Source organism: Varroa jacobsoni, unplaced genomic scaffold, assembly GCF_002532875.2.
Source record: "Varroa jacobsoni isolate VJ856 unplaced genomic scaffold, vjacob_1.0 scaffold_140, whole genome shotgun sequence".
Lineage (NCBI taxonomy): Eukaryota > Metazoa > Arthropoda > Arachnida > Mesostigmata > Varroidae > Varroa > Varroa jacobsoni.
In genome coordinates this window covers 14,593-39,893 of record NW_019213042.1, presented here as the reverse complement: position 1 = coordinate 39,893, position 25,301 = coordinate 14,593, and the positions used below count along the sequence as shown (strand labels likewise).

General features: G+C 43.9%; 1 protein-coding gene across 7 annotated transcripts in view; it reads left to right on the top strand.

Moving 5' to 3' along the window:
* Nucleotides 1–24,455, top strand: part of Ptpmeg (protein tyrosine phosphatase Meg) — a 60,752-nt gene extending 36,297 nt beyond the window's left edge. For 6 of the 7 annotated variants that reach the window (XM_086971858.1, XM_086971853.1, XM_086971869.1 and 3 more), the window contains 12 exons: nt 529–1,009; nt 6,843–6,963; nt 7,289–8,309; nt 10,990–11,142; nt 11,615–11,866; nt 12,318–13,140; nt 13,352–13,664; nt 18,451–18,799; nt 19,633–20,114; nt 20,382–21,121; nt 21,470–21,543; nt 21,726–24,455. In XM_086971858.1, coding sequence (XP_086827984.1) covers nt 529–1,009; nt 6,843–6,963; nt 7,289–8,309; nt 10,990–11,142; nt 11,615–11,866; nt 12,318–13,140; nt 13,352–13,664; nt 18,451–18,799; nt 19,633–20,114; nt 20,382–21,121; nt 21,470–21,543; nt 21,726–22,376 — 5,460 coding nt within the window. In that variant the 3' untranslated portion in view covers nt 22,377–24,455. The remainder of the gene's footprint in view (nt 1–528; nt 1,010–6,842; nt 6,964–7,288; nt 8,310–10,989; nt 11,143–11,614; nt 11,867–12,317; nt 13,141–13,351; nt 13,665–18,450; nt 18,800–19,632; nt 20,115–20,381; nt 21,122–21,469; nt 21,544–21,725) is intronic. The other variant, XM_086971870.1, reaches the window with a different exon arrangement.
* The last annotated feature ends 846 nt before the right edge of the window (nt 24,456–25,301 follow it).

The window sequence follows — 25,301 nt, the reverse complement described above, 5'->3', positions numbered from 1 at the left end:
TTTTTCTGTGGGACAAGGTTTCTGTAGGTCGGCCGAAATAACATTAATGTTTATAATATCATCGGTGATTGCCGGCAGTTTATGGTGGGGAGGTTGCTAGAAAAATCAATTAGTGATTTTATATTCTACACTAAGAGAATTTAAGTAGATATCTTTCGGAAAGCGTAGCATTTCATCTGAAGCTAGTCCACCTAAGACAACGTACGTAAAACAACTACGGCTCGAAGCAATAGTGTAGAGTTTGCGAAATTCGCTGCACATCACCGTAGCCTAGAGATCCTTTAAAAGTAGCTTTTGCTGCGCTTGTATATAATATATGTACATGATTTCTTCAAAATTTAAGACCGTAGTTTTAAGGGCCATCCGAACATCTTATGTGTGCTCTTTCAAGACCTACCATACACATACTGAATCTATTGCCAATCCTGTTGCCACCGTTAATGCTATTAGTAGACAGTAATTACATGGTATGAAGGTTTTTTAAATTTCTCTATTGCGTATTTCCTTCTACTGCCTCGTCGTTTCCAGATCTGCACCGGAGTAAGCGGACTCAGCTTACGGAAAAATTTCTCAGCTGGGGGAGTTGGCCGAGCTGATGCGCGGGCCGGCGGAAGTGTCAAATGCGTGGTGCTGATGCTCGACGATAGTAAGCAGGCGTTCGAGGTGGCCAAACGGGCCAAGGGAGGCGTACTCGTCGAGCGCGTCTTTGAGTATCTCGGCTTTCCACCCGTCGAACGCGATTACTTTGGATTGCAATTCGCCGAGCGGACGGAAGAAGCCGACGGCATGCGGTGGCTAGAACCCAGCAAAGCTATCCGGAAGCAGTTCAAACTCAATCCCCCGTACCTATTTTATTTTCGGGTCAAATTCTACGTCAGTGACCCGTGCGCACTGCAGGAAGAAACCAGCCGATACCATTTCTTCTTACAGATCAAGAAGGATATTCTCGAAGGGCGATTGGTCGTTCCACAACCAACGGCTATACTGCTCGCTAGCTACGCTGTTCAGTGTAAGTACCCCATTACGTAGTCACTCCCCCTCGCGGTCTTCTTCGATTCAGATATCTTCGTTTTTTTCGTGCTTTTGTTCTTACCGCACAGTTGTATTGAATGTAAGCTGAAGTCTCCCAGATGTGTCTCGTATGCAATGAGCCTTCAATTGAAATGCGTAAAAACGTGTTACATAGCACGTTTTCACGCATTTTCACGTATATATAGTTTTGTTAGTGTTACACGAATGCAATAAAATAGACGTACTAGTCGATTTAGGCAAGGATAGACCAATGAGTATTCTGACAAGGGTGACAAACGTCATTCTCACCTTAGTCAACACTCTTAAGCATTATGATGTCATTTACATTTACACAGATATATGTCTGAAACTGTTTTATGTTTTTGAAACCGTACAAATTAAGTATTGGTACACCGCACATTATCAGTTGCGCAGGCCCCGACAGCCTTGTAGGTTTGACCTACATATATCATTAGCTTTGCAGCGTAATCAACACGGAAGTCGATCCTGCTGTTTTCGCTTGACTTCTGTTCCTGCTGGCCACGCAGGACTATATGGTTTAATACGTTAGTTAGTGGCTTTACTATGTAAATAGGTAAACTCGTTCGATGCGCGGAAGCCTCTTGCTCCACACCATATTTGAAGATGGACGACTCCCATTGAGGCTATACAAACAATAGTCAAACAGCCGAAAAGTTGTTAGCGCATCGGGACAGGATGTATTTCAACGAGATTTCTGCGCAGAGTTCCAACACTCAGACATTCGGGATGACAATGTTGGACAATGTTTTTAAGAACCAGGCCAAGGCAGTAGCACTGTTTCAATGTAGCATCATGATTCGACTTTACGCAAGGAAAGCAATCAGAACTCATAATTTTATACCCTCCTACATCTTTGACGTGGCGCCTCGCCCTCGCATGTTGTTTTTTGGGAGCCCGCAGCGAGTTAATTGCAAATCATGTCCTTGGTTCCAGTCGAACGACATTGGACATGATAACAAAACTGTCTTGCTATTACGACGTCATCTACAGCCTGGAAGCTTCGGCCAAAGTCAGTTGTCCATGGTAAATGTCTAATATTTTCACGAATGTTACGACTGAACAATACTTCTATTGTGAAAGAAGCAATATGTTGCCTCCTTTACAACAGAAAGATAAATAGGGGCTGAAATTTATTTAGGTCTCCGGAAGAAAAATACAAAGCGTAAAACGAATCCTGCCTAGAATTAAAGTGTCAAAGTCAACGCATACTGCCGGCAGGAGTAGTCTTCGATAGAGTATTACTTCCTTCTTCATCGCTAACCAGCGGGTAAGCCACTATTATACGCGGTCGATGGCCAGCGAATGTAGAAAAATGGTCACTCTGTTCGCATAGTGATCTATAGTACCCTCATGCTGGCAGATACTCGATGGAAGAATCATTTGGTCATTCAATTGACGAGAATGTGTAGGAGGAAAAGAAACAAACCGAACTTGCTACTGCACGACTGGTGGATAGACTACAAAAGAATTCTGGAAAGCCTAAATAACGAGGCTGCCAGGGGTTTTTTATATATCTTGGATGGCAGTAGGACGAAACTGGACAAATGCTCAGAAAGTACGTCCTAATGTGACGCAACCGTTGCGTTCCTGATGTCTCCCCAAGGAGATATCCTGCGATATTACCGGTCCTCATCATCGGTTTTTTAGCTGTTCTATAGCTGTATAGCATTTTTAAGCTGTTCACTATCTACGTCGTACTAGTACGTGATATAGTGACGCAACTATCGTTAACTAGCGGCAATTTTGACAGCAGCTGCAGGTGGCTGTTAGTGGCTTTGGTGGCCCTCACATCATATTAAAATCAAGAACAGCTTAAGGAAGCGTAGATCTTCGGCCCTTCAAGGCTTGAACAAGACTATGGCTGCTAGGCGAGTGGGTATCGACGCCGCCTAAGAATCCCTCGCTTCTTCCTACCCCTGGCTAGTTGTGTTTCTTGTCGCTGTTGTAATCTCTAGCCCAGCCAATCTATTATCAACAGGGTTCCATCATTATTAGCTATCTAAGGGCTGCCCTCTATTCGTTTCAGTGTTTGTCGTGGTTCCCATCTCCTGCTTTTTTTTGGTGAAGTTTGAGGAACTACGAAAGGAACCTCACGAATAAGACGGACAGAGAAAAATGGAATAAGCTTAACAACCTGAACAGCTCCTTTTCTTGAGTAACTAGAAGAAGTGATTGACTCTGTGATGGCATGTATTACCAATTGGTTCAAATCCTCTTTAATAAATCGCCCGCCAAGGAACGTAGTTTCTGTTGGCCATTCGTTACTTAGCTGTGTTGCTGCTTGTTGGTTCATTTAGAATTGTACTGCTACTACCGTTGCAATTCCGTTAAAAGGGAGGCCTCCTTCACCCTCCTCCACCCCGCACCCCATTTTTTTTTGCTGTTACCTGTCGAGTCATTTCCTGAGGGTACTTAGCTCCCCAAATCGCTCATAGATACTCTAATTCTCTGAACCCTACTTCCGTGTATCGACAACACCCTCACTTCCTGCTCCGTCGTTTGTTGAACGAAGTGCTACATACGCAGCCCTCACCGTGGGCGTAGAACGGAGTGTGGGAAATCTTAGCGGGGTTTTTACAGTTGGGTAACAGAAGCCGAAAACGTTTACAAGGTTTGATTTATAAATGGGCAGGTGATGCTCTGCACTCTGTCGGAATGTTTGGCCATTAGGCTGGTGCGAAGGAGCATCGCAAAAAAATAAGTTGAGAGATATCTAAGCTACTTGTTCAGAGATAAAGACTGAGCAATGGACTTGGAATTATTATCGCCACGATGATGTCACAGCTCTAAAATATCATCGTATTAGTTTGACGAAGGGCGTAAAATAGTGTTAAAACACTATCATACTACTACACAGTGAACTTACGTATCATATGTACAGCAAAAAGTGCTCGTCTACGAACTTTGTTGCCTGCTGTATCGTATTCGTTAGTTCGATCTCTACTGGCAGGTCGGAAACAGGCGAATTCCTCACCCCGAGAGCTCTCATGAAGTCATTGGCCCATTTGTGGTTGTGGGTATGTGTCTTGGCAACTTGAGGTTACTCGCTACCACTTTAGATAAATATGCTCCTACACGCGAGCACTAACTGTTAAATAAATGACATAGTTTGCCAAAAGACGCAAATCTGCAAAAAGTCACACGCCCTATGTCAATTCATTCGTGTTGGAAGAGCACAGCCTTTGACTATACATATCTAGCATTTAACTATAGTATATCTAGAAATATTTCCAGTTTTCCGTAGCCTTTTATCAACTGTCTATGATTAACCCGTTATCATCGCATGTCTGTTTTGTAATAATGATAAAGTCTCATGTTAAACTTCCATAAGTTGTGCTTAGAATATTTGTTAAACAAAGACAACAACACCTTACCCTTCACCCCTCCTGTGCTCTAGTTACCTCCAGGACTTACAAACGCCCAGCCATGTGGGTGAAATGAATGCAGTGAGACCTGTCTCTCATGCCGCCTGCCATACTAACGGCAGCTGTTCGGAGACGGCCCAACAGTACTCCAGTTGCCCACCCACTAATCGTTCATTCTGCATGACTTATTGCCGTAATGCCGCTAACAATGACCGCCATCACTGAAGGGTCAGTTTAGCCGAGTCGAGTTGCACACATCAATGGGGCTGGTGGCCAGCTTGCCACACTTGATCGCTAGGCTTCCTCAACCTCTCTTTTGCCCCCAAAACACCCGCCTCTAGCTGTCTAGTCGTTACCAACCTTTATCACGATGCCCCTGGCCGTCAAATAATGAATACAGGCCGTCCGCCACAATAGAATAGTGACAAGGACGAATATACGCCAAACTATCGGAACCTCGGAATAGACACACGTCACAGCAAAAACTCTGGCGTACGCCACTCACAGATGGGAATAGAGAATTAGCTGGACAAAGAAATGGGGACACGTTCACCAAGTTAGTGAATAACTTTGTATATGCTGTTAGGTCGTTTGCTTTCAATGAAGCGATGTAAAGCTTCAAATCATCGTATGCAGAGAGCATGATGAAGTAGTGTGATCCATCAAGAACGCTATAACGATATGTTGCCGAAACCTGTTAACGTATAGCGTGTGTACCTTAACGTCTGTCTTCGATAGCGAGCAATCTGTCAACATGATTAGGTGAGGAGAGCGGCTAGCAAGCGAGGCCATTTGACAGCCTCTAAGTACCAATAATCTTTTGAAGCAAGTTTACTTCTATAACAGAAAGAGCAGCACGTGTTTTGAACGAAAGACCAAATGAACGAACGAGGCGGGCAACAGTGAATGTCAGCGAGAACGGAAAGAAAACTTGATGATTATTAATCTGGTCACGGTCGTTGACGAGAGATATAAACGAAAGCCGGAGATTATATTAAGCAAATAATAGACTGAACGCACGCGTATTCACGCCGTTGAAAAATAACCTGTTATTATTATTACCAAATTGTCTCTTGGCTTTTTTTTTCAAAGAATATAGCTGCGGTACATACTGTATAATGTCTGTAAATCGAATCAATCAAACGCGTAAAACACGTTTTCAAGTCCTCTCTGTTGTTCGAAGCAATGCTGTGAACGCTGGCTAATCAGCCTATAACAGCAAACAGATCGACTAGTACGTGCACTTTTTTTTATCTTGTTTTTGGTAAATTTTAAGTATTTCCTATTAGCTATTGATAACTACACCAGTTCTGCTAAGTTACGACACTGCATCTAGAATATTAGTCCTTACTTAGCACTGCAAATCCCCTGTTAATTTTGAACGAGGTTCACATGCTCGGTGGACCGCGATATATATGCCACCATTGTCATTCCATAGCTTCAATGAAGTTAGCACTGTCACAGATGAAGGAGCGGCATGTTTTACAAAATGATCCGTGAAGCGTTCTGTCGTTCCTATAAGCTGAATCAGCGACCGTCAAGCACGCGGAGCAGTGCGCGATGGGTTTGCCAAGGCCAGCATACATAACGAGAATTAAGGGGTTGTATGGGAAGTTCCATTTATGCACCGTTGAGCCTTCGAATCTAGTTTGGCCTATTTCAGGCTGGTTGACGGATGACACAACCGCAGATTTCACTCTCCGCTAACGGACATCAATTTTGAAATCGTTAATATTAGTTGCAAGGTTCTTTTCAACACTGAGCCAAGGTTCACGGACGAAAGACTCAGTCGAGCTGTAACAATAATTAGCTAGACGATTATTGTGGCCTGGCTGGTAAATCTGAGAAAATTATTACCCTCACTGCATTTGTACATTAACTATATATATATATATATATATATATATATATATATATATATATTTTGTTGCTTGTTTAGGTAAACGCAATGGATTAATACTATACGCTCCTATGATTGGTGTATAATTTTGGCGGTTTCTGCCATGAACTCCAAAACAAAAGAAATTTCAATTTATCGCCTTGTCGGTTTTGTAAGATGGTAAAATAACGTAAAAGTAAGTTTTTGATCCGAAGATTGGGAATACAGAAACGTGAGAACATAACGGGTGCTCTGGTCAAGAAACAGCGTCCAAGCCCTGCACGTTCTGTATCGTTATTGACGAGTTTGCTCTGCGTGAACTGTTGAACAGCAATAGGGAAAGCTCCGTCTTAGAAACGTTATCTTATAATCAATCTCCAAAATTTGAGCTTTTTGACAATAAGCCTCTGTTCATCTATGACCAATTGTAGTAACTTGAATAGTATTTTACTATATTGCTTGTCATGGAACGCATGGTCAGTCGACGCAGGCGCGCGTTTCATAATAAAACCCTGTTAATTTTTCTGTTGACAAACCAATTTCAGCGGATCTGGGTGATTATAACCCAGATGAACACTTGCACGGCTACCTGGCAGATATGCGTCTTGTTCCGAATCAGACTGAAGAACTTGAAGCCAAAATCGCTGAACTACATCGAATGCACCGGTAAGTTCGTCTTTTCTAATTGCCCACCAGATCTTGGAAGTTATGGTGTTTTCTTTGCTGTTCAATATTCACTCGTTGCTATATTATACCGATAACTGCAGCCTCAACTAATAAAGAACAATTAGAGGAGTTTTTTTTCAGTTTTTTGTGAATTCTAATGGTTGTTACGTGTATAGACTGCGTTTTTGCAGAATGCATTGCGTTTTCTCGTAGTAGAATGATACTCGTTGTTGACAGTCATCTATAGCTGAATCACTAACGTAAATGTTCCATTGTCCTCTTCTCCTCTCGGCGTCCTCGATATCATTCTTCTCTACACTGAAAGGGGTCAATACCCCTCTGAGGCGGAGTACAATTTTCTGGCGCACGCGAAAAGGCTTGACATGTATGGCGTGGACCTGCATCGTGCTCGGGTAAGCCCCTTGCTTCTCCGAAAGCATCTCGGCAAAACGCAACAGCAACTACATCCCAACGCAACGACTTCTCCCGGACAACACCAAACGAAACAATCCATCTGCTGTAATGCCTCTGCAGCTTCTCCACCTCAGTCCAATAACAATAATCATGAATCACCTCCTTGTTCCCACCCAGCAGGTATCGTGCTCGTTACCCCCTCCTCATGCAATGTCCAACTGTCTCATTCCTCCGGGTCAGCCCAACACCTCACCTGCTATCTGCGACACTCCTCGTCGCATCCCTCACCTGCTGCAGCCTTGTCGTCTGCTCCAAATGGCAAACTCAACAATAATCATATCAATGCTAACGACTCACATCAGACACAAAAAACAGCAGCAGCAGCAGCAGCAGCAGCAATAGGAATTAAACAGGTGTCCAACAGTTGTGTCACTAATCTCGTACAATTGAACAGTGGCAGTCATAGCAATAGTGATCATGTGACGCATGGCGTTGGCCAAGAGCACCAGCACGATCAGAATCAATCGCCAAAAGGTCAGCTTCATCCGCCCTATCTCGGATTGAGGCGGCACGGTCTTTCGCGAGGAGCGGTGCTCTCAGCTGGCCAGTCGATTCGTAAAAGCATTCGACGATTGCCGCGAATGGTCGCTCAGCTGGCGACCGCAACCCGCGCTAATAGCATAGGCGCGTATGGAGCGTCTACCAACGCGTCAGACGAGTTTATCGTTAGTAAACATAACCCACAATCGGCTGCTGGGGACAGTGCGCACGGTGGCATGATCTTAATAGGGAATAATAAGGATAACTGTAGCAGCTCTCAGCAGCAGCATCACGATGGATTCCCTGGAGTAGGAGTGGCCGGAGAGAGTGCACCTGCCATTGAGCTGATTGGCAATGGACTCTCGAGCGATCTCATCAACCCACTTTGCATGGTTAGTTAGTTAGTTTTCGTTAGAAAATTTGCTTATTTCTTTGTTATTATTTGCAATTGTCTATTCGTGTTTTGTTTGTCAGTAGTCTCTCTCAGAGAGTATCTCTGAGAGACAGAGAGAGAAGTAAGTCAATGCATGCAGTCCTATGCTTCACAGGTGATTGCCCCGTAGTTTACATAGCTGCTATTATAGCTTACGTCATTTGTCTATTGCTTGCCTATTTAGTTTGGGTTTCGTTGCGATATTCGTCTTAGTAATATATCGTTTGTTATTACTTTGCCGCTGTTGAGCAATTGTGTATCTGTTGCAAGTGGACATTTGCATTTAAATCGCTAATAGACCAGCTTGTCCGTTGAATTATTATGTCAGTTTTATTAAATATCTTATAGTATTCGTGCTTATCTTCTATGGATTGCCCAGCCTATTAGAATGTGCATTTCTATCGTTTGTTGCTTGGTTCCCTCGGGCCTTCAGCCGTTTGCTTCGTCCTATCAGCGATTTGATATCGGTCGCTAGCTTTTGTTTAGGCTATCACTCTTTACAGATCTTCCTCACGGAATTAATTGCTGCCCGTTTGTTCGTCTGGTCTCTTCCTTCAGCAAAGGCTGTTGAAGTCCTCACCTGCTCAATCTCTATTTGAGAGCATTGCGAATGCCGCACCTAGGCTCACTTCCCGAAGACAAGTATGAACGTGAAGATCGTTCTTTTTTTGCATAATGTTTTGCTTGTCAGCACTGTCTCATGCTTTCTCTACCCCAATATAGCACTTGATTTTCGACACTAGACATCTAGCCAGAGCTTTAGCCTGGGCGATGTTTGGTTTCGATACTGTATGTCCGGAACGGAATATTAAGTTAGAGATAGTTGCTTGGCATACAACCTCAACCCGATGGCTCATAGGGTTACGCCATCTAATTGGCGTGGAAGATCTCTACCAAAACTTCACTAACCATTAGTCATTGCATTACTGTTCAGCTAACAACGCTGTCATTCGAACGAAAATTTTATAGTTCGTTCCGCTAAAGACCGCTAAACGACGAGCGACCAAATCGGCGAGCTGAAATAGCTGTCATACTGTGGATCTTCGATATTTATCGTTAGGACAAGTTGGGGCACTGGCAGCGTTAGAGGCAGACGAAGTGTGTCGTTGAGAAAAGAAGCCTTGCCGAAAATGTGTGTCTATTGGGGCAGAGCAGAAAGTCGTTTCCATTTCACCCCAAGAGAAAAACTTGAAATCCGTTGCGATAGGCGCGTCCTGCTAATGTAAAAGCTGAAATAATCCGCTATCCGCTGCTGGCGCACATCTTTCTCCTGCTCGACTTAACCCTGACCCCCCCCCCCCCCCTGGGAGCTGAAACCTTCCACCGCAGACCCCGGAGAACTTAACCCTTTGTTGTTGTTACCTCCTGTTCCTTCCCATCGTCTCCCCTTCTTCAGGGAGCTCGCGCACGACAGCGAACAGAGTTACTACATTGCCATTGTCCCAGCTCCGTTGGCATTCCCATTGCTACTTTCTTTTGAATCATTCTAACAATTTTGCTCGTGTACTGCTACCGCCACTATGCCATTGCTTTTGCGTCGCGTTTTTATCGATGCTTTACGTTATCATATTTTTGTCTTGGGCTCACAGCTTCACCCAAATGTAAGTAAGTGCTCCGTGGTGCTTTAGCTAGTTGTTCTACACTGTAACGATACTTACCGTGGATCTCAATGTAAGCGCACAGACAGGGGGTTCTGCGCGCTCCGACGGGTCGCTGTGGGGAACTGGCAGGCCAAAGCCATTTTAGGACGGAGAGGAATTAACGCGCCGCTTAAGCGCGTGCACACACACATACGCGTCAAGTATTTTTCAGGCTCGTTGTAGTCGTTCGGCAGCCGTACGTTTCTTGCCGAACGTGGTTCTGTATAGCGTGTATTTTGTTCCACGTGCTGTTGTTCTGCCCGCATACGGGCTAAGATAGATGGAACAAGTTTCGATGCCTTCACTAGGTCGATCCCTTTGCGACGGCTGGTTCCTAGATAAGAACATTGCGCTTATAACGAACGAGAAGGCACCCAGCTACCGCAGTGACGTTGTGCAAATAAATCTATAAGTGCGTTATTTATTGCGGACATTTCAAACGCTGTGATAAGACATTGGTATTGTGTGCGTAATTATTTTATGTATTACCTACGTATACATATTGGGACACATTCTTTAAGCAGATTGTCTGGAAACAACGTTCGAAACACTGTCAGTTGAATAGAAAGGAGTTGAAAAATATAGCTTACAATACAACAAAATTTCGGGATAGGTGAAAGTGCCATAAAGTTAGGGCAATAGATATGAGAGCACAATGGAATAGACAATGAGTCATTTATATTGTGGGTAAAACTGTTGGGAACTATACCCAGTTTTCCGTTGAAAACAGCCCCTTTTTATTTTTTCATTTAGTTGTTTTCATATTACAGTTAGCCTACATCTAGGATCTGATATCTACCTTAATCTATTAAAGAATTGTCTACTAGGTATTGTTGTCCAGATTGCAAACAGCTGAATCTGTAATCACTTTAGCCAATAACGCTGGCTTCAAAGATGCGATACCATAACGTTTCGTCACGATTACAGTAGCCGAATTCTAAGATTGAATGAATGCAAGTCTAACCTCTGCTCGTCAAATACCCTATCGGTGCATTTCAGGACTCAAAACAGGCCGATATTCAGCTTGGTGTGACATCACAGGGTCTCGTCGTGTTCCAGAATAATATTAAGATGAATACGTTTTCATGGGCTAAAATCATTAAAATTTCATTCAAGAAGAAACAATTTTTTATTCAACTTCGAAGAGAAGGGGTAAGTTGCGTCGAGCCCAAATAGATTTATTTGATAAGTTATCATTGGTTCTGTTATTTTATAAGCATTTATCAAGTTACTTAGTTGGCGTCATATTTGTTAAGAAAATTAAAACAATATTTTGTCTATGTACCTTATAATTACTGTTACGTCTTTTCCACACGGCGTAAGTGTTTCATATTAAATGTCTGTTTAATGAAACTATATAATATGACGTTGCTGTCTTTAATTAGGCTTAATTAACCCATTGGTAAGTTTCTAAAGCATTACGGTCGTTGTTTCCCTCTCCTACAGAGTTATTCTTACGGTGGTATAGCAAAAATCCTGAAAGTGAGAGATGCGTTGACGTCCAACCTAAATGAAACTAATTTTATCCTCTGTAGGGCGCTGCCCAAATATTAAAATGAAAATTGTCAATTATGTTTTCTGCGTCTTTTTTACTTTATTGTGCATATCATATTAATATTAACAGGACGAAGAGTACGATTCACTGTTAGGATTTAACATGCAATCGTACCGGTCGTGCAAGAATCTATGGCAGTCATGTGTTGAACACCATGCCTTCTTCCGACTGCAGTCAACGAGTCACCGACCTCCGCCGTCACGTCGACTTTTCCAGCTAAATGGCGGCCTTGGTCTGTTCCACATCGGCAGTAAGTTCCGCTATTCTGGCCGGAGTGCATTCGAAACGATGCGTGAGGCCGAACTTAGACAACGGCAAATGGTGAGCGTTGCTACTGCTGGCAATATTTAGTGCTCTTATTTCGTAGGAGTGTAACTATTCGACAAATTAGGCAGATTCGTGCTTCGTACAGCTCCTAGATTGTTTGCGGTAATCGCTCAACGTTCAGGATTTCATAAATAAGAAGATAATTGATTACAATAAAAGTTAAATATATCCCGTGGGGTCGCTTCGTTGTCGTGGCAACGTGCTTGGTAAAACTATGCTTGCATTTAAACATCTTTTCTAAGCAGACTTAGAACATTGCTGTTCTTTTCTCTTGAACTACCATAGATACTACCCTCAGACGAATAGGCCATGTCCGAGATTCATCGCCTGGCTGCTGCTTTAATCCGTAATATCTTATAACACCATTCTATAGTTTATATATACTAATTAATATATATAATAATAATTATATCATACATAGTGTTTGTTGTTTAATTTTCGTTAGATGGACAATTTAGCGAACAACTTAGAAGGCGGCGCTTGCCCCGAAGAGAGAGATTCAATGGGTGGCGCCGAATCGTGGACGCGCGGCTATGGAGACCAAACATCGAGCAGGTCCCCAAACATGCTAGGCCCCTCTGCCCCAGCCGGCAGCACGCCCCAGCTCAACAACACTTCACATCATCAACAACCGCAGCAACAACATACAACCATCCCGACGACCCCTCATCAGCATCATACCCCGGTTCCCGGTCACTCCCTACCCTCCGGCGTTGCATCGAAGAACGTCGTTATATCCACCACTACCGCCACCAGTGGAGGCCCTGTCAGGTCTCTGGCCTCAGCCTTGAGTCCGGCGTATCCGAATTCACAGGGCTCGCAAACACAGGTGATTCACAGGCATTCTCTCTCTCATCTTACCCAGAACGCTGGGAGTCAGGCTCCACAAGGCTCGGACAGGTCGAAGAACCGGGAGACGAGTCCTCGCAGAGGGGCTACGACGACCACGGTAAACAACAACAACAATACCGACAGTCAGAATGTTTTCGTCACGGCAGGTGGCAGCGGCACTGTCACGATGCACGTCAGGAGTCATTCTCAACCGCATACTCATCATCGGACACCGCTGACGCCTTCGAGACAAAGTACTCATCCAAGGACCAATCAACAACAACAGTCAACTCATCATGCAGCTGCCAACCAGCTTCTCCAACAGGTTCCAATTGCCGGAGCAGTCACGACAGCTGTAGTTTCGACACACGTAACTCATCTGCACTCACAACCGCAACACTCACCACAACAACTACAACAACAGCCACCTGTGAAGGGCAAGTCCTTATGCTATTACAGATAACCTAAATGCAAGAAAATTTAGAACTGGCAAAACATAGGCCGCTTCAAATCGACCCATAATTCATTTAGCGTTATAACTGTCACTTATTTGTTCGAAGCTAACCTAAAACGCAACGTTCTGGCGTAAACAGGTGCTTTATTTCTTCGAATTTTCTTTGTGTGATTTTTTTTACATTTTCCTTTTAGGGAGAGGGGCCTATATGTGTACCACGGGAGTTCATGTCCAAACACCCCCTTGCGGGGTCGGTGCCGGAGCGCAGGGGCCACACGGCCTCGTCAGCTATGGCCAGGGTCACCAGAGTCATCCGCGGCCTTCGCAGGTCCAAGACGACCCCCGCCGGACGCTGACGCCACGTAAAGCGTGGATTGATGCACAGGCGGGCCCTCTTGACACCGCCAACCGACAGCAGCAGCTTCCGCAGCCAAGCCTTGTCGTCAGCAGTAACAATGGTAGTAATAGCAACAATGGTCAACAGGTCAACAAGTGCCAAACAGCTAGGCGAGTACAATCTTCTTAGTTGTCTTTTTTTTTTAATTAACGCCATCAGAGTCATTCGAAGATTTATTCATCCTAACCGTCACGGTTTCTAGTACGGCTAAGAAGATAATTCATCTAACACCGTTATCGACAGCCATAAAGAGTTATTAGATAAATGATATGAGAAAACCCTATAGATTAGTTCGGAATCCGCAATGAAAATGATTTGGCATATTCGATGTAGCGTTTAAACTACAACTGCGGTTAGTGTAAGTTAGAATTTTAATAACTTCTACAGTTTAAGTAAATTCGGCTGTTGGTCTTCGAGAATAGTTTCTCTTATAGAATGCGGGTTCTGGACGTGGGTCAGAATTTAAGCTAGCTTGAAAAATGCGCTTGTGGATCAAGTCTTACATATATGCCTCCTGTGTATGCTCCGAAGTCTAGGACCATTATTAGTGGTCCTATTGATTGTAGGGGTCTCAATCAACATACTCATTTTCAATTTGGAAAAGCTAATGGTAAACTACATTTGACATCGATACGGATCTGTCTAATTGAACCAACGAAGCATCTTCTTTAAACGAGTAGAAATGCAGATCGCTTCCTTGCATTCGAACAACTTAGAAAAAAAAAAGTTAATAACAATGAAATTAGTAATTTGCAGTAGCAACTATCCGACCTCGGCCCTAATAGATCTCCTCGAGTGTATACGTTAGCCTATATAATTATGGCCTGTTTATCGCCTGTCATTTTATAGAACCCAAATAGCTAAGAGGATCATTAAGTGACATGAACAATTCGAGCTATATAATAAATGTTCCCCTAGTTGACCGTATTGCTTGGAACTTCCCGTAAGTGTTTCGGATTCTCTGGATATTTAAAAGGATACGCTGGCCATTTCATCTCCTTCGGCGTAATATCATCTGAGCGATTTGTCTGGCATTGCTGGAACTATGGTGCGACGCTAATTCACCATCTATCTACTACAGTTTATTTTGACCTCTTAGATTACCAGTAGGAATTGAACAGCTTTCCATAACTCGAGAGTCACCTATGTCGAACGACTACCCCTACAATTACAGAAACAGTCAGATGTACGAAATGGTCAGCATTCTTCATAGTTCATGCTCCACTACTGGATTTACGCTGTATCAAACTGTTATCAACTTCCAAACGAATTCGTCTCGTCGAATCCTTTCTTCATTATCGGATAGTTTAATTATCGAATATCAACTTCGGTAATTAGCGGCGGACCAAGTGCTCTATCGGCACCTAGAAACAGCCGCATGGCTCAGATCTCCCTTAGGTCGCCTTATAGTAATCGCAGCTTAATACCGTCTACCAATAGCCCATACAAAAATGGACTCCATAATCGGACAGACCCCATAGATGTAGCATCTGCCAACGAGTATTTGTTTAATACACGATTAGTCAGAAATCATCAATTCTAGGTAAAATAACATCTCGCTCCCTGCAACGGCGTGGGTCTCTCTCTACGCTCTGCCTACCCTTAGCGACACTGAACCACTATGCAATGGTGCCAGCAGCGTTAGTCGGTCTTTCTCGCCGAAAGACTATAAGCAAATAAAAGCAGACCTTTAAAGTTTCAATCATAGCCCGTCGGTGCTAACTAGACGCATTAGACTTCTATAGTTCTTGCGGTATGACCCCGTCATCGATGATTCATCGAGTAATCGCTTCTCAAGAGAGCAGTCGGCAAAGACGATGAGTCGAGGCGATGAAGTGCGGTTCTCTGTTGATTTACATATACACACATCTAATACGTACAGAAGCACTCAGCTGAACTTGCAATAGTCGGCACCCAGGGCACAAGCTTAACGATGCATCTAATTTCCCAGCGACAACCCACCGTTCGATCCCTCCGAATGCGAGCATAGGATGGAGCCCTTAAAACTAAATATTCTCTAATTGGCATGGAAATAACTGACAGATTTCTGACTGCAAGGTCATTCCGCTTTAAAATTGACTGTTATTTCTATCTCTCGAACTGGATCCATTTATTTAGGCTCATTCTTCTTTGCGGCATCGTTACCGAAGCGGCCTGCACTTACCCTTACGCGACTCTTATCGCGCGTAACCAAGCCCAGAGTATGACGCAGCAATTCGGCGATCTATGATGACTGTATTACTTTGATATTGGCGATTTAATCACGAGTCTCGCGTGGATTGGGAGGAAAGAAGAGGGAAAAGGAGCCCGATCCTTACGGCAAGGGCAACGGGCCAGTACCAGCAATAATATCAAGTAATCAGTAAACGCGTGAACTAGTTTTGTGCGGGCCGTAAAAGATACGATTCGTTCATAGATTAGGGGGCTTCCTGAACTTCATTGCAAGTATCGGTCATATCGGCGGATCCTGTTTTGGACCAATCGTCCCCGCGTTTTTATTTATTTGCTCACCTACAACTGTGCAATTACAAATAAAAAAAAAAATCTATATGTATATATAGATGTGCAACTGCCATGCACTTGTCGCGCCTTTTATACAGTGCTACCCCTAGATCGATGACTGTGACGATAATGAACAGCTATTCATTTGTGCATTCAGTGACGTATCGCTAAGTTTAGTGCAGTTCAAGCAGCAGTTTTTCTAAGGCGATAGTGGATATATGTTTTATCGTTATTGTATCAAAGTCATGAAGCACGACGAAGTCGTCAGGTTGACAATGATTGTGACAGATCAGCGCGACAGATGGGCATCTGTCGGACCTCCCATTTACAAGCCCGTAGACGGAGCGGTAATACCGTTAGAATGATTAGTTTCCTGATGGCCGTCGGGGCTATAATAACACCCAATGAAACTGATGGCCCCTACAACGATACGATTCGGCAGGCCCTCCACCGACACCGATCGGTGTTTGTCTGCGGAAGGAATATAATAAAATTTGAGTAATACTAATTCAACTTGGGTATATCATACCTTGCTGTCCGCTTGTTATACACCTCCTTGTTTTTATTCCGATCCGCAATTTTTTAGGAAGAAGAAGAAGCTGAATTTAGTTTGAGACAGTTCGTCCTATTTGTGATACTGAGACTGCACTTTGAGTTAGTAGGGTGTTTCGAACAGTAGGGTGGTACCTGAAGCATTTGAGGTTGAAGTTGGGCCTGATTTGAACTTGGTCATGGTCGGCTACACTTCAGTTACTATTGACTTATGACTCTCACGAAATATGTTTATCATACAGTTGTGACTGTGTCTTACCTATGCCGGTGGCGAAACCAGGTGCGATGCTTGGTTGACCGGGGCACGGTACTTTTCATTATCCGCCGTGGCATATGTTATGCCTGGTTTTCGACGACGAACGGCGCCGTGACCACCAAAGACAACGAATGATGTCCATCGATGATGAGTCACAATTAGCCTATGAGTAGCCAGCGACTCACTCCGACAATCCAGCCATTTCTGTGCCGAGGTACATACGACCCGACGACAGCGGCGGCAGCAGCAGCAGCAGCAGCTGATGACAGAACGAATTTATTTCCATAGGGCTATAGCACATGCTGACACAATTGTGAACATACAGAGTACCGATCACGACCATTCGGCTGACTACCAGACTTTAATGGCACCGTAGGCGTCCAATATGCCACAGTTATCAGTAGCAGTATTATCCTCATTACTATTACACAGTGACTGACCTAAGTGCCTGAGGCCGTCTCCATCTTCCTCCTACAATAGGCTTCAACTACTCGGGTAGACTGTACTATTGATTCACAACGTTAATTATCTATGACTCGTCCCTGTTTCGCTATGAACCACGGACAAAGGTAGCTGACGTAAATCGGTGCGGTTCGCTTGTTACGGGGAACAGCTAACTCGTACGTTATACTATATATGTAAAAAAAAAGAGGTCCTTCAGTTCTTCTATTATTTTCGCTCGTGCCTTCGTTCAATGTTAACTTCAGTTTTAGCCCGACTAGTATAGGCCCGTCACCATGGTGATGATTGTAGACTCCGCTAGCGGCGTAGCGAGTGATAAGGCCACTGTGGCGAGCGCATGCCGAGAAAAAAGATGGCGCCAACGGGTCAAGAATCCTCATTGTCCAAAAGACAACGGAGTTGCTAATGCAACTAATGACGGATCAGCGCCGGTGACCGCGGTCATCGTGTCGAATGTCGAACAAAGCTACTACAAGTACAATTTTGAAGGCGGAGAGTGTTACGCGGGCGGCCGACCCTCGTGTAGTCACCGAGAGTCACAGCAGCTGTATTAAGTACGTCAACAGCTGCGAGCGTTAGACGGTAGTTTAAAGCCAGCTTTAGAACCAGCGAAAGTGGTGACGGTAGCTTTTTCGAGGTAATAAATGACGTGGATACTTATGTTGCTTGAGTATTCAAGAAGCTGAACAATCGCGGACAGCCGATTCGAGACAAACTTGAGCTTCTATCGCATTGTTGGCATAGAGCTGATAACTGGAACAAATCATAGTGCGTTGTGTTATCAAGACTTTTCGTACGACGGTGCCGTGTCGAGTGGACTAAGAGGTGTCTAGTAAATCGGTTGATGAACTAAGCAGTTATGGTTGATGTTGTGATAATAGAAAAGGTTGCAGCTATTTGAATCAAGTATCCGCACTCATTATTAAAAGTCCATTTTTGAAACGGACTCCTCGCAAAGTCGCAGTTAACTTCGGTGCTGTTGATGCTGCTGCTGCTGCTGCTGCTGCTGCCGCCACTGCCGGCAATGGCTGCCATCGATGTAAAACAAGGGTAGATTTAAAAATGGCCGACTTCCCCGATCGCGATGTTAACTGTATCGTCACTGCGATTTGTTTTTCCTATAGCAGTAACAACAACAACAACAGCAGCAGTAACAGCAGCAGCAGCAGCAGCAGCAACAACAACAACAACAACAACAACGTGCAAGCGGATGAGAGCTCCGGTGGTCTATTGGAGAGCATCTTACGTAGCACCAACTTAGCAGCAGTGGCGGGTTTTGCGCCGCAGGCTGTGCGGGGCGAGCCCATCCGCGGCCTGCGCTATGCCGACGAGGATGACTACGCCGACGGCGATGAGGCCATATTAGCCGGCAACCAAGTGGCTACTCAGGCGACTTCAGGCAATTCCGCCATCGACGAACCTCACGTATCGAGCGCTGTCACCACAGACACTCATCTACATTTACAGCAACAGGTAACGAAATACAATATCATAAATAATTGACTAGATAGGTAAAACTTTCAGGTTGAACAGTGATACGGGACCACTGCATTGACGATCATCATCTAGCTATTGAAATAACTCATTAGAATAATAACGAATAAAAAACAATTGATGAAATCGATTATAAACGACGAAAAAACTGTAGGAAAGCTACCAATAGATTTCAACGGTTGACTTTTCCGTAACGGACACAGCTGTAGATGTAGAGGAGTTTCAACAACTCAGTTTCTATGACTTGGCACTGATTGCATTTATCATAACAGATGCTTGGCTTGTCAACGTGTTTTGACAATGACGCATTTGCTAGTTGGAATAAGTTGGAAGGATCAAACGTTTAAGGGACGCTTTGGACGTTTTACGGGCCATTCGCCTCACATGCTCTGAATCATCGTGTTTAATGATTGACGAGCGACATGTATTATGATAATGACAAATCTATGCATGTATGAGCTTTTTGATTTTTCGTTTAACGTCTACTTATAAAGGCGGCTTTCTACCGATAAAAAAATTACATCTCCATCGTTATTTAAAACGCTTGATTGATATACAGACTTAAAGTTTGCCTATTTGTGAGCGTCATCAAGCCACAGATCACAAATCTAATAACAAAACGATCGTCAACGATATTCAGATAGTAATATCTCATGCCGTAGTTATATCATGATGTCCGTCATCGCAAAGAAATAAGAAAGATAATTTAATCGAGCTGAAAAATACGATTAAACGGAGAGCTTAAAAAAGAGCTGAAAAAGATGATAAAAATACCCCAGTTTCTTTTTTTTTTTGATACTATCGTTTTGCAGGGTAGTTATGGGTCGGTGGACGCGTCAGCCGTCAGCTGTCTTGGAGGGGTTGGCACAGCGCAGTTGGATAAAAGTGCAGGCAGCGATTCGCTCAACAACAATAGCAACAATAACAACAACAACAGCAGCAGCAGCAGCAGCGGCAACAACAACAACAACAACAACTTCACGAGCTGCAACAAAAGTGCGGCTAGTAATTTGCAATTGGGGAAAAGCACGCATCTCAGCCATATGGGTCACAACAATAACGCGAATATCAATATAAGTAATAAAAAGGGTAAGAACAATAATAGTAGTCATGACAACAACAACCATAGCACAAGTAATAATGGTCAACAGCGGCCTACAGGAGCAACGTTAAAAGAGGCGAAAGATTTGCACTCTCCGGGCTCGACGATTTCGTATCTCAGCTCGCCCAGTAGCGATTCAATTGGGGTAGCCTCACTCGTCAGGATTGTGCTTAAGGCAGATGGACAGGGGAGGTATGTTTGTATTGAACTGCTGCTATTACAAACACATTGGCTGCACGAAGAGTTAGTCAGTACATGACAAGCGTAGTTTACCGGTTTATGAAATTTAATACCATTAATATTAGTTGGTTTCGTAATTACAAAAAAAAAAAACTGCGTTATCAATTCTAGAACTTCTTGTATTTACACACATGTGATCTCTGTCACGTCCAACCCCACGTTATGTTTGTTATAATGCATGTAGCCTGCGAGAACAATGATCTTCATCTACCATTTCAGATTCGGCTTCAATGTTAAGGGTGGTCTTGACCAGAACAACTCAGCCATTGTGGTTTCCCGCGTGGCGCCTAACACCCCAGCGGACCAAGCCGCCCCAAGGTTGCGTGAAGGCGACGAAGTCGTTGCAATCAATGGCTGCGAGGTTCGTGGCTTAACACATGAACAGGTGGTGAAGCTGATTCGGGCATCGTGGCTAGACGATGTCGGTTGCACATCACAGGGGGGCAGTGTGTCGCCTTTAGTGGGAAGCGCCACTCAAACGACTTCAGCAGTGCAGAGCGGCGAGTCTGGGATTGCGGATAGCGCTCATATGGGCGGTAGCGCCGAGAGACCTCACCGTAAAAAAGATAAGCGGCGACCTCAACCAGCACAGGCTCCGGGTCCTGTCTCCCACACCTCGCAGCAGCAGCAACAGGCCACACAGGTGCAAGGAGAGCTTGTGCTAACTGTTCGACCACAAGCCTTCGTGCTTCGACGAGGTGGGACCGATACAGATCCCGAATCTGAGCCGGATTTCCAGTACATTCCGTTATCGTCGGATGATCTGGAGTCACCAAGAGTGGCCGGAACGGCGAGTGTCCCTCTACGAGAGTCGATGTTATTGCTAAAGGAGGGACTGCATAGTGGGGCACTCGTCGCCCAGTTTGACCAGCTTTATCGAAAGAAACAGGGCATGTCGTGTGATGTAAGCAAGCTCGCTGCCAACGCTCTCCGCAATCGCTATAAGGACATTTCGCCTTGTGGGTAATCGTTGCATCGTACAATAAGGCTTACTATAGTCAGCCTATATTATAATATTAGCCCTGTTACAGTGTGATATCTAAAATATTAGTGAAAACGCATAAAATGATTATACATATATATATATATATATATATATATATATATACCGCAATGGATTGAGCTATTGGTACTTTTGGAGAAACCGCAACGCAGACTTACAATAGAACGTTGACCAAGAAGGGGATGTGAAACGAGATTGTTGTAACATGTCGATACCTTTCTATCAACTTCTGTCAAGCCTTTTTTTATCAAATTCCGTGAGCATATACGCTTCAACTTAGTTCGCTTAACTCGATTGTTTTCAGATGACAAAACTCGGGTAATACTGACAACAGATGCGGGCAATACCAACGATTACATCAATGCCAGCTATGTAATTGTAAGTAAAAAAAAAACATTCAATTTAGATACCTACTGTTGAAGATACGGTAGCATAGTTACTGGCGCACATAGTATGCGCAGGTGTCAACAGACGTAAACTGTATTCTTGCTGTGCTTGTTTTTCATGACGAATTCTATAATCATTACTAGTTGTGCTCCTTCTTTGTCGAATTGTAACAGATGAAAGTGCCAAGCTCCGGTATTGTCAACCGTTACATTGCGACGCAGGGTCCGCTACAAAATACGGCGATCGACTTCTGGCAGATGGTGTGGGAGCAACAAAGCACACTCGTCGTCATGCTTACGACGCTCGTCGAGAAGGGCCGACTCAAATGCTACAAGTATTGGCCGTCCCTCTATGAGACTCAGTCGTTCGGCCAGTTGCAGGTATCCTGTGTAGCCGAACAGGAAACGAGCAGTTTTGCGTTTCGCGAGTTCTCGTTGGTGCGTAACGATGGTACCGGTGACGAGGAGAGGCACATCAGTCACATGCAGTACCTCGCCTGGCCTGACCACGGAGTACCCGATGACGCCACGGACTTCCTGGAGTTCATTGCCAGGGTGCGCAGTGCTCGGGATGCGATGGTCGAGCCAACGATCGTGCACTGCAGCGCAGGCATAGGTCGCACTGGCGTTCTGATCCTGATGGAGACGGCGATGTGCCTTATTGAAGCTAACGAGCCCGTCTATCCGCTCGAAATTACACGTACGATGCGAGACCAACGTGCGATGCTCATACAGACCGCTAGTCAATACAAGTTCGTCTGCGAGGCCATCCTCAAGGTTTACCGGGAAGGCATTGTCAAGCCGCTGCCCGAGTACCAGAGATGATAGGCTAGAATTCGCCACAAAAAAAAATAAGCGAACAATAACGAGAAAGAAGCTGTAAGGACATCGAGTCAACTATGATGAGACTAAATGAAACAGTAATGAAGCCGTGGTGACAAGCAAACGACAACTACCCAAGAAGCAGAGTTTTGTTCTAGAGGAGTAGATCTTGAAAACATCAAGAAGTTGCCATGTGGGTAGGCGGCTGGGCCCGGTACTGTGATGACGCAGATCGACTGGTCGATTCGCTGAAGAATCAATCGATGTCCATAGTTGGTAAGTTGACTGGTGAACACCGTTGAAATCCACCGACACGACAAAAGCTCCTGCCGTTGTGTTGACTTAGCACCGAATAAGAGAATGATACCGCAAACAAAAGCGGCGATCAATACAAGCAAACACAAGGCAAAAAAGAAATCCTTCTAGTCTTTAATATTACGCGGGAAAGATGGGTGGGAAGCCAATTTGTACTCGGACTGAGTACGCTGCAAATGTTGCGTTCGCACTAGCAGCTGTTAGACGAACCGTTCGTGCTGTACGAACGCGTTATATAGAATTGTTTTTTGTTTACGTCAAACTTGCTAGCCACTATACATGCACCAGCTTTTGACCAGAACAAAATACAAAACACAGGCGGCACTCGAAGCGTTGCGCAGCTAATTGAGTATATGCAACATACGGAACAACAACCTTCACCGATCTCGACCGTTTACGAGGCCCTTCAACATGAACGGGAGAATGCATTGGCAGCTACTACTGCGTGTTCTATTATTACCATCTCTACCACTGTATTCTTACATGGCCTCTAGCTTTGCCTACACTTTTGGCCACTATCGGATCACATTACGATCATTTTAACAGACTATATACATTCAGTGACACAAGCGTATGCCCTACCGGCACCATGATACCGCCAAAAAAACGGTAACCCATGAGCAGAATCAGCCGAAAAACAATGACTCTGGAGATCAGAAAATTATTGGGCAGGAATCAACTGTTAACTTAGGACGAACGTTAATGGGATGAACAGAGGAGGTTATAACTTATTATTATTCAGTGATTATGATGAGGGTATATGGTCTATCCAATAAGTACGTGGCATGTGCTATGATGCCGAAAAGGACGAATTATGCAGAAGGAAGAAATATATCGACCATTGGTTCCTTTCTGCAGATACAGCCAATGGCTGTATATTTGTATAATAGGAAATTAAAAACTAATATTATTAAAAAAATAAATAATAATATTACTATTGATAATAATGAAGATATATGAGAACGATAGGAAGAAAGCAGACTAAGGTAAAAGGGGAAACCTACGTAGAAGTGTGAAGATGAACCTGAACTACACTATATACAGAAAAAAGTCGCATCCAGTTGTTCGGCCACTATTATCTACCATGTAATAATATGAATACTAGTACGTTTCTCGCATGCGGAAATCGAGAACTTAAACAGCTGAAGTTTTCAGTAGTTAACCTAGTCCCAAACGATTCGAACGAGGGACAGGCTGACACGGCATTGTTAACTAGGGGAATGATGCCCCAGGGCATATATGGGTAACTATTGGCAAGGGAGAACTCGTTTGTGGCGCGACATATAGCAGGCGTAATTAACAGATTTGTGCCGATCTTTGCCACAATGAACCATACCAGACCATCAGCCACAACGAAGCGGAAATCGCTCTGGCAGAAAGGCGGACAGCAAATTGGCCGCTGGTAACATATCGGGTCTCCTAGTCGGTTATCCGGACTATGGTAGAATTTTAAGTTGTGAGTGTGCAATTGTTTTGGTGTTCCTAATTAAGAAATACAGACAGACACGTTTAGGCAACTGAGGTATATGGAAGGCGAAGATAATGATTTCAGCAGATACGACAAAATGAAAGGGGAAAAGGCGCGAGTAGCATGAAAGGAGATGGGTTGCTGCTGTCGGTGGAAAATTTATCAAAAAAGATACGGCTAAGTGTTGGAGAGTTTGGAGAACCTGAGGACCTTCCCATTTGCAGCCCGACGAGGCGGTTAAGGATCGCCAACAACTATAAATAAATAAAGTACAATGTATGTAAGAAAAAATGCAAAAAGCTTTTTTATTCGTTCGTGAGTTCTGCTCGACCGCGTTAAAACAAAGTTACTAGAAATATGTAGTGAACCAGTAAAATACATAAACAACTTCTCGAATGTTTTTATCGTAGATGGACGATATACTGGTGGATACGGGAAAGCTGGAATGAAATTGAGTTTTGTTCAATTGAAGAGGTTTTTATACGAAAACTAACGATCCAGTAACGATAACAAACAAAAAAAAAACCCTAGCTGTACTATTTTTATACTATAGCTATGACTAGCTATACCATAAACTAACACTCTAGCTTGTAATATTTTTACGGGTGCAGACTGGCAAACCTAAAAATTCAATTGATTGATCCGGTTTTGTTGTTTGGTACAAGCTGATGCGGGACTTTTGCTAACAGATGTGTCTCACAACGACGGTCGGTTATATTAGCTATTTAAAAGTGTATATATATGTATATAAATAGGTAACCTCCAATTTCGAATTGATTCGAGGTCGAAATTAAGGACGGGATCAAAGCACTATTGTATCTTTGCAGATATTGGCACCGAAAGGCTTTATAACAATAACAATAAAACTTCTATCTAGATATCACTTTTCGGGTGCTATCAATCTGTTAATAAGTTAGATTCAAAATGAGACAGTTTCGGACAGCCGTAAAGGCTCATCTGACCGCTACCGCGCACATGGTGACAGAATCTGTAAGAAAAGGTACATGAGAGTGTCAGAAGGAAGCATACGCCTATTTCGAAAAATTCCATTCCGGTCAGAGTAGCCCATCAAGCCGATTTCGAAAAGTGAGAATTTTAAGTAAAATCCGGTGAGTCGAGGATAGTTGCGGGTAGGTAGTACATTT